We start from the raw sequence: 10981 nt of genomic DNA on the forward strand, positions 1-10981 counted from the left end.
TTCCCCGGTCACGCCGAGATAACACAGCCTCGGCCAAGGTCACGGCGGTGCAGAGCTGTGACTCCTGAGGGGGAAGAATCCATGGCACGAGTGGGTCAGACAGACCCCTCTGAAGGACAGAAAAACGCGTTACTAAATGACCGCCACTGGAACACCGTGTTTACTTTACTACGTCTTGTTTACTCAACACAGCAAGCCAAAATACTAACCGTTAAGGTATGCACAGAATTATTAACTGTGATCAAAAAAATCGAGATGTATTTCTGACACAACGCCTTGTTTGCACTTCATTTATTGTGTTATGACAAGACATGGTTACATGTACGGGCAGGGGAGAGGAAACTCCTCCGACGTGAACATGTGCACAAGACCAGGGTTTGTCCACAAAGCTTACTGAGACACTGCAGCCACTGAACAGAACATGCTGGTGGGCTGTCACACAACACAGCTCCCTCTCATGTTTACATGCACGACCAAAATAACTCGGAACCTGCTCCCACAGAAGATACACTTCAAAAGATCAGTCTGCTTCCCCTCTGGCACACAGGGAAGTGCTCATGAGGGAAGTACCCACGCATACACCTGACCATGCCTGTAACAAGCAGTAACAGGAAAGTGTGCACGGTAGACATTGTACACACCCAACCCCTCACGTAGCTGATCAATAAAACCCCAAACAGGCTGGTGCACTCACAGGCGCAGGGAAGGAAAGTGAACTGACATTAAAAACTATTGTCTTAGATTTTAGAGCCAGCCAGATTCTGAAGCATTTGGGCCAGACTTCTGGACTCGGAGCAAGAACTTGGAACAGCACTTCTGAAACTTGAAGGAAAGAGTGATACAGACAGGAGTAAGAACTACTGCTTTTTGCTAGTTGTAAGTACCATTATCTCATATTAACAACTGAAATTACTCTTTATTCATATTACATTAAGTGGAAGAAACATGTACCAGCCAAAGACACAGACTGCATCACAGGGCACTCGATGCTCATGATGAAACTAAAATGACCTTTGACAAAGCACAAACACACTTCTGCAAACACACATCATGACTGTGTTACCGTGTCACAGAATCAGGGTATGAGACCTCTATGTCTAAGCCATTGCTAGTCAGACAGAAATGCCTGTTTTTCAAAATTAGCATTGAAAATGTGATTACCCAAGAGCACACAGCTGAATTTCACACAAGTGCATATAGATAAGATCTGTAAAAAAATGAAGGCAGATGTTATGATGCAACAAACAGTTAACTAAACTTGTCAAATACAGGTGCAAAACACTGGTATGACAGAAAAAACCCCACTATTAGAAGAAAGAAGTTTATAAAAATTCAGAACTTGATAAAACTAAAAGCAAGTCCTTTTCATGGGACTGTCCAGTTACAAATAAACTGCAAGGCAATACTGTTTGTTTCTTTCTCTTTTACAAATTCTCTATTTTCAAGAGACAAATTAAAAGGTTCCTTGATTAGTTTTTGTTTGTTGTGTGTCCTTAAACGTCACAGAGTTGAGTATGAAAAGACACCTTCTTTCTGGAAGATCTAGTAAAGTTTGGGCAAGGAACGAGATGATTTCACCACGAATGATCCAGGAACTGGATTGGAACAACTGACTTGCTGGATAAATACAAACACCCCCTTCCCTCAGCTGTTGTTACCAACACCATGGCTCAGGCTTCAGCTTATTGCAGTATCAGTAATAGTCTGAAAGTCAGCAGTGCCTGCCCGTGAAACAAGGAATATAAAACATCATTGGGGGACCAGGATATGCTCAGTATAACAGAAGAGAAGCATGAAATAATTTCCCGTATTTTGCAGTTACTTTCAACTAGGAAACACCTTTTTTCACTGACAGCAATAGCAACCTTAATGCAGCAGGCAGGTTTCCTGCTCCAAGGCCTGTCTTGGATCACCAGCCACCTGTTTATGCTTCTCTCCCTTAGATGGGGATCTGGAACTGGAATTGCATCTAGAATTTCACTAGCCAGGAGCTTTTTGTGGAGTCTGACTCCACAATTGCCCAGCTATCAGTCATAGTCTATTTTAACTTTTGTAATAGTGTTCAGGTTTGGCTTTTCGCTGCTGCTCCTTCCATGAACAGAAGTCAAATGCTTTTTAAGAGCAGACTTGTGTTTGAAGTCCATGTCGCAGCAGTGGCACTTGTAGGGCCTGTCCCCGCTGTGGATGTTGAGGTGATCCTGGAGCGTGCTCTTGGCCGTGAAGGTCTTCAAGCACACCATGCACTGGAAGGGCCGGATCCCCATGTGCCCCCGGATGTGCCTGTTGAGATTCTTTTTTTGCGTAAATGTTTTGCCACATTGCAGGCACAGGAAGAGTTTGTGCATTTTCAGATGTCTGAGATAGTTCTCGAGGTGCACAAAGCCCCTGGGGCACTTTGGACACTGGTGCCGCCATGAGCTGCCAGAATCCTCCAGGCTCTGGAACCCATTCACCCCACTGGAAGTTCCTTCTGGATTGTCACCAACAAAAGCCTGAAAGTGATTTCCTGGCATTTCTGTATTCCTGCTTTCAACTGTAGAGTTTATCAAGGAGTGCTGGGTTTCTGGGAAATATAGATTTGTTTTAGAGGAAGTGCAAGGCTGAGGAAAATGATCATTTTCTACATTCGCCACACTCATGGAATCCATTCTGAAGATACAGATTTCATCATCCTTATACCCGATTTCGACTGTTGATATTTCTGGGGATTTTGTGTCCTTCCTTTCTGACACCAAGCTCTGCCCTGCAGGGTGTGGGCCATCCCCATCGCCATCACCATCCTCCTGTTTCACAGGGTATTCTTCGTTCTCTGGGCTGTCTTCAGAGATCTCAATGATTTCACAATCTTTATCTAAAACCTCATCCCCGCTCCTCAGTTCAGCATCCGAGGAGTGGCACCCCTCAGCAGCCTGGGTACCGCTCTCCATGGAAGCGTCGATCTCCAAGTACTTGGACAAAGCCTCGGTGCACTTCTCCACGATGTGAACCATCTGCAGGTAACTCGCGGCCGTCAGGTACTTCAGCAGCTCCTTCTTCTTGACTTCCAGCGCGCCCGTGTAGCAGGACAGCAGCAGCTTCCTGCCCACCTCGGCGCTCTGCAGGATGGTGATCCGCACCTGCCTGGACTGGTTGAGCAGGAACTGATCCCGCATGAAGGTGGAGCAGGCGGCGAAGATCACCTTGTGCCCCTGGAACTCGGTGTCGTTGATGTAGATGGACACGTCGCAGAAGAGGTTCTGCTGCCGCAGGAGGTTCATCTTTTGCAGCACGGCATCGCCCTGCTGCTCGAACTGGAAGTGCAGCACCTCCGAGTCCGCCGCCATGGCGGGACCCGCGGGCGCCGCCGCAGCGTCTCACCGGGCGCAGCCCACCCCGCCTCCGGCAGGACCCGCTGTCCCGGTGCTCCCGGGCCGCCCTCCGCCGGCCGCGCTCCCGCTCCGCCCCGCTCCCCGGCCGCTCCCCGCAGCCGCTGCCGCTCCGCCGCCGGTGCCGCAGCGCCCCGGAACAGCTTCCCCGCCCGCCCCTTCCGCCCGCCCGCCCCCGCTGCGCCGTGACCGCGGTGGAAATGAGAGGCGGCGGCAGACAGAGTTAGCAGCACGTTTATTAGAAGACTTGGCACTGCTACAGCGGCTGCCGCTGGGGGAAACCGCACCGGCAGCGGGGCGCGCCTCGCCCACCGTTCGGTAGAGGTAGCGACGTGTCCGCCCCCATAAGGCATCCCGGGGAGCGGCTACCGGGGCTCCTCCTCGCCATCAGCCGGGACGCGCCGGGGGAACGGCGAACCGCCGCCCCGAAGGCCGCCGGGACGAGCTGCTGGCTTCTTCACGGCCGCGGGACATCGCCCGGCAGCCGCCGACCCGCCTGCTTTGGTTATCACACGTAGTGTAAGACTTTTGCCCAGTCAGTGAAGAGGTAGCTAATGCTCAGTCCATCGATTATACAATCTCAAAGGAAAGGCGTCCGTCCTGCCTTCTCACCCCTTACCAAGTCGGGAGGCACCACTATGTCCCCCTCTTTGTTTATAAAAATTAACATTTAACGTGACTTTAGAGTTCTCTCAACAGTTTCAGTTTGTATCACATTTTGATTCTCCCTCCTCACTTTTATTCCTCCCAGTGACTCCAAAACCATAATCAGCCCCACACAATTAATTTCTACGTTATTTCAACAAAAGTTCAACGGCAGCTAAGTTTTGCCAAAAAGCTAGGGGAGAGAAAGACTGACACTTCAAATTCATCAGTTACTAACTTGCAAAACATGTCTTCTAAAAGAAAAATAAATTAAGGAAAGACTCATCCCTGATCTATGCAGGAGGCTGTGCAGTTGCAGCATGTGCTGCAGGAACACATGCTACACAAGCTACCATCACTCAGAGAAGTGGTGAGCCCAAACCTCTGGCAAACCTAAATTCTAAAAATTCCTTCTTCTATATAATATAAATAAATAAAATGCCAACTTAAAAAAAATTCCTAATATACTGAGGAGTTATTAAAATACTTTTGTAATAGACTTCAGTTATTTTTAGGATATGTAGGAAGTTGTACAGCACATTGTGAGACTATCCACTTACCAGCAAATGGTATTCTACACAGTAACACACAGATTATGATAACTGCCATAGTCCTCATCTGAATATGCAGCATCAGTAGCAACAACCAACGGATCTAATCTTTCACTACTCGGGACATTGCAATGAAGACAACATTTTACATACATGGACAATTCAGTTCATCTTATTCTATAATTCAGCTGCCTCTGCATATTCCATTTATCATAATTCTCACTCCATTTTAATCTGTAATTCAGAGAAGCAGCATTAGCCAGATTTTTCTTTTCTATTACCTCTTCTATACTCTTCACTTGTCTTTCCATACAGGGGCAAATGCTAGATGAACTCTACCACCAGTGCACTTTGCATCGGCGCATTGCCCTCAGAGCTCCGGTGTTTCTGGAGTCACGCAGCCATCTCCTGCATAAATCTTTTGGTCTGCACGCTTTTGCCAGGCCAAAAGCAGACATTAGTAAGTCACTTTTCATCCAGCCGATGTGTCCATTTTCACTGAAGAAAGTTGTCTGCATTTCTCTTTTTTCCTATGTATTTATGCCGTGCTCTTGCCAAACGACCACAGCAGCCTTTAACTGAGCAGCCCAGCAGTCTTGGCCTTCTCAGACGTCCAAATCACCACAGCACAGGGTGGACTGAACACCTATGCATCTTGACCAAATGATTTCTTTCGTTTCTTAGGAAAACCCTTGTCTCTTCGTATCAGCTTCAAGTCACCCACAGCTACTTCAACAAGCTGTATTCTCCTTACAGTAACATTACAGCTTCATAATTTCACAAAAACCAAAACTTTCCAGATAGACAAAACTTTCAATACTGTCCATTTTGCTGCCACGTTTTCTAGCATTTGTGCAGTTGTATTCCTTTCTGTGGCAGAAGACCATTTTCTTTTTTGTGTCCATATTCATATTGCCTTGGATTGTTCACTAGTACCTTACAACACGTTGACCTGGCTCTGCAAGCTCTTGTTCTCCACGTCTATCTTCATTTTGACATAGCACTATAACTTATTTCCATTTAGTGAATAATAGAGTATCAAAATGTTTGAACAATACAGAAGATTTTGCCTGAAGACAGAATGCAAGTGTCAGATGCAACTGTCACGGTCGAATTTAGTTCAAAACAACTCTGAAAGTGGGTGGCTTCAAGAGGAAAACAGTTCTTCCCATGCAAACCTATCTTCTACCCCAGCAACCTGAACAATAATTTAAAAAGTCTCAAATAGTTAGACTTTAGGCCTAAATATATTTGCTACAACTTGAAAGATGAATGCCCTGATGTAATTTCCTTTGCTTACTTCATAGCTGTCCATGTAAGAGTTCGTGTAACAGTCAAGTGCAGTAGTTCAAGAACTCAATTGCAAAAACTGATTCACAGAATCACCTTCTTTTTCTGCTTCAAAGTATGTGGATTTCTGAAAACGTTCTGCAACATTAACACGTTTTAACGTCCATCAGTGTAATATCTGTGTAAGGAAATCCTGACTTCTACACACACAGAACCAAAGAGCAAGACCAACTTTTGATAATGACATACACAACACTTTTTGCTCTACACACCTTTGGTCATACCTGTTTAACGTTTTTAACGATACAATAGCAGCCTTTCACCCCCACCCCTCATTCAAACACACCAACACTATGTTTAGGTAGGAAGCATAATCTCAGCCTCACGGCAAACCTTGTGGAAAAGAGCTGCACTGGAAGAAATCCTAATTCCAAACACAAACAGCAGTTCTCTGCCGAGGATCAGCCATTTGATTATTAGTCTATGCTACACTTCAGTCCTAACAGTGCTGTTCTACTGGGAATGGTGTGCCTCAGATAAATCAAGCTTCTTTCAGCCTGACTGGGATGTGGATAATTCCACAGCACTTTTGAGAAGCAGTATGGTATAATCCCAGAATCCCAATTAACATGCCATTCCCGCTACATTTGATGTTTAAGGCGGTATACAAGAGGTATTGCTGAGTACAGTCAATAGCTGATATAGTAACCTATAGAAATTGTGCTACCTATACCTCATCCTAGGATCTGTAAAACACTAATGGTCACTTCAAAAAAGCTCAAGAAATCAAAAAACTTTATGTTAAGTTCTTATAGCAGGTATTTTTGTTTAAAGTTAAGTGACACGTGGCCCTTATTAGACATCAAGGAGAGATATACAAGAACTAAGGGGGGGAAAAAAGCAAAAAAAAATCGTGGAGTTGTTACACATTGCAGCTTTAAAAAGATTCTTTTCACAGTGTCAAAAAGCAGTATTTCTCCATTCCAGCTTTGCTCTAAACCCAACAGCTGTTGTGGTTTGTGATGCAAAACTTACAGAAGATGGAGGATAACTTTTAGCTTTGAAGTGTTTAGCTTGTCTCAGTACATGCACTGGCAAGTGCCCTTTAAAAATCCCAGCTATGCCAGCGTAAGAACAGGTCACATTTGCACTCCAGGCACCAGCCTCTCACATTCCAGAGCTGCAATTTATCCTCAGTTTGAACAGCTCTATGAAATGATCAGCTAACCCTGCCAAATCATTTAGGGTTTCATCTTTTCATAATGCATGTTGAGGTTAAAAACCCTGAGAGTTTTTAAGAGAGCATTGATTGGCAGCAGAAGTTTCTTGTAATAGGTTTAGAAAGGGCAAAAAAGTGACACAAAAATACTTCATTTCAACTGCAGGAGTCTAGGGGTAAGATCAGAGAAAGGTAATTTTAAGAGGTAAGTTTAAATTCGAGTATATGGAGTGTTTTCAGTTATCCAGTGCTTTTTAAAAAAAATATTGGGTTATCTCACACACTTGTCCTCTTTGCTTTCCTCCATCTGCCCAGACAGAGAGAGGCCTCTAACTGCACAGCAGATGGTTTACTTGCAGCTCACAGCAACAGTCTTTCAAAAGGTGTTAGTCTTGAATCTCCTAACCAGAGAGAAATGAAACAATTAACCCCTTAATCCACAGTAGAGACATAGACAGAAACCTGAAGGAGGATTGCTATTCACAGAAAATATCAAGTAAGACTAAGAGCGATGGCTGAAGACCTGCCAGGTTTTGCAATCCAACCATCCGTAGCCTTTCAGGGCACACCACTAGTTCAGGGAAGAAGCCAAACCAATGGTTTGCTCTTCTCAGTCACGATCCCTACACAGGACGAGTTTTAATTGCTTAATTGACGCAGGTACTATCGTTTCTTAAACCGAGCACAGCCTGAGGCAGCTTCCCTGCATCCAGTACCTGGCTGGCATCAGCCTGCTGACAGACCTTACTGTCTGTAGCAGCGCTACACGTGAATGAATCAAAGTCCACCGTTATGTCTTGCACGTTTCTTTCATTGGCATTGTCAAAGCTGTTTTTACCGTGCAGCTGTTTGAGGTGTTTCCTCAGAACGGGCTTATGCGCAAAGACCATGTCACAGTAGTTACACTTGTGGGGCTTGTCCCCACTGTGCAGGTTGAGGTGGTCCTGTAAGGAACATTTCTGAGAGAACGTTTTCCCACAGATCTTACATTGGAATGGTTTGATGCCTGCGTGCACTCTCATGTGCCGGTGGAGATTGCCCTTCTGAGTGAACGTCTTACCGCAGAGCAGACACATAAATAGTTTATGCATCTTTAAGTGGTTAGCATAGTTTTCCAGATGCCGAAATACTCTTGTGCACTTTGGACACTGATGGTGCCACTGGAGGCCTTTGTCTATCCCTCGGTTGTTAGGCCCAAACATATCTTTAGAGGCCAGAATGATGTTATCGCTACCGGCGTAAGAAAGGGCATAGTTGTGGAGGTGGTTTTGCTCTATTTCACTTGCTCTGTTCTCAACAGTGGAGTTGATAAGAAAGTGTTGAGGCTCTGAGGAATGCAGTGCAGTTTGTTCAGAAGAAATAAACTGATTCTGATCCTTCTTATTCCTCACTTCTGTTACCTCCCCAATGGACTCCACCTTGATGATCTGAATGTCGCTATCCTCCATGTCCATGCTGTCTTCTGAAGGCTGAATACAAGGCGAGTCTTGCTGCAGAGAGTCATCGTCTCCCTGGTGTTCCTTCAGCTCAGAAGAGTCGCTTTGCTGCTCGCACTCTTTGCTCTCCAGCGGCTGCTTGGGTTTGATGAACTTCCACAGGGCCTGAGTGCACCGCTCCACGATGTGGCTCATCTGCAGAAAGCTCGCAGCGGTCAGGTAGTTCACCAGCTCCATTTCAGGGAACTCCAGAGTGCCACTGTAGCAAGAGAGAAGCAGCTGCCTCCCCACTTCTGAACTCTGCAGGATGGAGATTTTTACATCTCTGGAATCGTTCAGTAAGAACTGATCTCTTAAAAAAGGAGAGCCAGCAGCAAAGACAATTTTATGCCCGTGAACTTCAACATCATCTATATGGACCACGACATCACAAAACTTGTTTTCTTCCCTCAGTTTGTTCATTTTCTGTAACATTGAATCTCCATAGTTGTCAAACTTGAAATGAAGAATATCTGATCTTTCTGACATTTTGGCACACCTAAGGAAAAGCAGCAGAGAAAAAAACCAAACAATGAGTACTTTTTGTTTTCTAAAAGCTAGGTTAGAAAGATTTAAATTAATAACATAACGTGGGTGTTTATCAGCCATTCTGTTTTTTATTCTAGGTACACATTGAAGTCCATTACAAGTAAGAACAAATTCAAGTTTACATCTCACATCACAATAACTTGTACCTTTTTCTAATGTAATGAAGCCTGAATATTAAGTGGAGGTGCTATGACAAAAATTATCCTGAAGCAGTATCCTAAAGTGTTAGGATGTAAAGGGGAAATGTATTTTTTAGCAAGCTTTGGGTTTTGCAGCACTGGCTTGAACACACTAGATTGTCTTTCTGCAGGAGTTGGTTTATTGTGTGTTGTTTTGGCTTTTCCTAAGGTTACAGAAAAAAATCTTCACAATGGCCTCCACTAGGCTCCCTGTTTTGAATACCTGCGGGGTAAAGGAAGCCTTGTGTCTAGTCTTGTTACTTGGAAGACCACTTCTCTAGGAAGTTTGTTCTTGTTTTGATGGGACTTAGAATGAAGAACAGTGGATCTTCCAGAAACCAAGTACGTTCTTTTGTCTTTCAACAGTTGCTTTAAGAATTTATAAGACTACACTGATTCTGGATGAAATACTGTTCACACAATCCTGCCAAAGCACTAGGATTGCAGGAAGTGAAGAAACAACAGGAGACTAAATGATGCAAGATTTGGTTAGATAAAATTACAAAACAAAGCAAAACTTACACTCCCAACTATTACAAACACCACATAAAGCTCGAAAGGAAGCTTTGAAGTCTATAGATAAAAGCAGATGCTGCTCTCTTGGGGCATGAAGTGTCAGCTGAGTGTACACACAAGAATGGCATTGTGCCCACACAAGACAACTATTCAAAGAATATTTTTGGAAGCATCTGTCAATAATCAGGGCTTTTTCAGTTTGCAGCTCATATAACATTTGGAGACACGACCTCCTCATTGATCACACCCATCAAGCGTATCTTCCAGTGTATGGCATGCAAAAATTAGAGGAGGATTTCAGAAGACTTCAAAAGCCAGGGACCAGGGAAAGTTTGGAAGCAGGGGGGGCATCGTTCTGCAATACAACTGGTTCTGCTGAATCTGCAGAACCCAGTCTCTCAGTCACCTTCAGCGCTGCCTGACTGACCCCTTTCTAGGGCCAGAAGTTTAATTTTAAGAGGCAACAGCCTTTGGCAAATATAAACGATAGCAACAGACCATCCTGATATATCTTCAGTGAATTTTACACATTATAAAACTGGTTCTTTTGTGCTTTCTCTGGACAGTGATGAGGGAAGTGCAGTTGTCAGTCTGTTTTTCCACCTTGGAAGCTCATACAATATGAATGCAGCCAAAACACCCTTGCTAAAGTTATACCGTGCTGTCAACCACAGCTATTCCAGCCATTCAGCCCGTCTCTGGCAGACTACGAGAGCCACATCACGAGAAACTGTGTATCGAAAAGTTGTGACTTAGCACACGTTCAGTTTCAACTCCCACTGCTCTCCAAGAGAACAGAGCATTAAATGAATCCCAGGCCCGCTATCTGGGGAGGGGGGCAGACCAAGGCAAGCCCCCGTGGGACGCGCAGGGCTCCCCGCTGGAAGCACGTGCTTCCTCGGCCTTTACCGACCGCGGATGGCCCCGGCCCCTCACATCTGCTTCCCGGGCTCCGGGAGAAGAATATGCCAGCACAGCTCGGCCGGGAGCTCGCGCAGCATCCCGCAACAATGTACGCGCGGTGCCCTTTGCGAGAGCGGGGAGCCGCTGTCCGCGCCAGGCCCGGCCCGCGGGCGGGAGGGGGAAGGGGCAGGTACCTGTAGCGTCGGGCCGCGTCCCCGCGCTGGCACCCGCGGCCGCTCCTGCCTCCGGCTACGGACCTAGAGAGGGGAGGAGACCCGCCGTCTTACAA

At 45.6% G+C, this 10981-nt stretch overlaps 2 protein-coding genes across 3 annotated transcripts in view; both read right to left on the bottom strand.

Annotated features, from left to right (window-relative positions):
- Window positions 1–274: 274 nt before the first annotated feature.
- On the bottom strand, window positions 275–3510 carry ZBTB6 (zinc finger and BTB domain containing 6). Its single transcript, XM_039730676.1, has one exon. The coding sequence runs from the start codon at window positions 3321–3323 to the stop codon at window positions 2028–2030; it is 1296 nt and encodes a 431-aa protein (XP_039586610.1). The 5' UTR covers window positions 3324–3510; the 3' UTR covers window positions 275–2027.
- A 71-nt stretch (window positions 3511–3581) lies between these two features.
- Window positions 3582–10981, bottom strand: part of ZBTB26 (zinc finger and BTB domain containing 26) — an 8478-nt gene continuing 1078 nt past the window's right edge. The window contains exons 2-3 of one of the 2 annotated variants that reach the window (XM_039730675.1): window positions 10887–10949; window positions 3582–9044 (exon numbers count right to left, since the gene is read on the bottom strand). In XM_039730675.1, coding sequence (XP_039586609.1) covers window positions 7718–9034 — 1317 coding nt within the window. In that variant the 5' untranslated portion in view covers window positions 9035–9044; window positions 10887–10949 and the 3' untranslated portion in view covers window positions 3582–7717. Of the gene's footprint in view, window positions 9045–10886; window positions 10969–10981 lie in introns of those variants that run through there. The other variant, XM_039730674.1, reaches the window with a different exon arrangement.

Source organism: Passer montanus, unplaced genomic scaffold (assembly GCF_014805655.1).
Source record: "Passer montanus isolate IOZ18808 unplaced genomic scaffold, ASM1480565v1 scaffold73, whole genome shotgun sequence".
Lineage (NCBI taxonomy): Eukaryota > Metazoa > Chordata > Aves > Passeriformes > Passeridae > Passer > Passer montanus.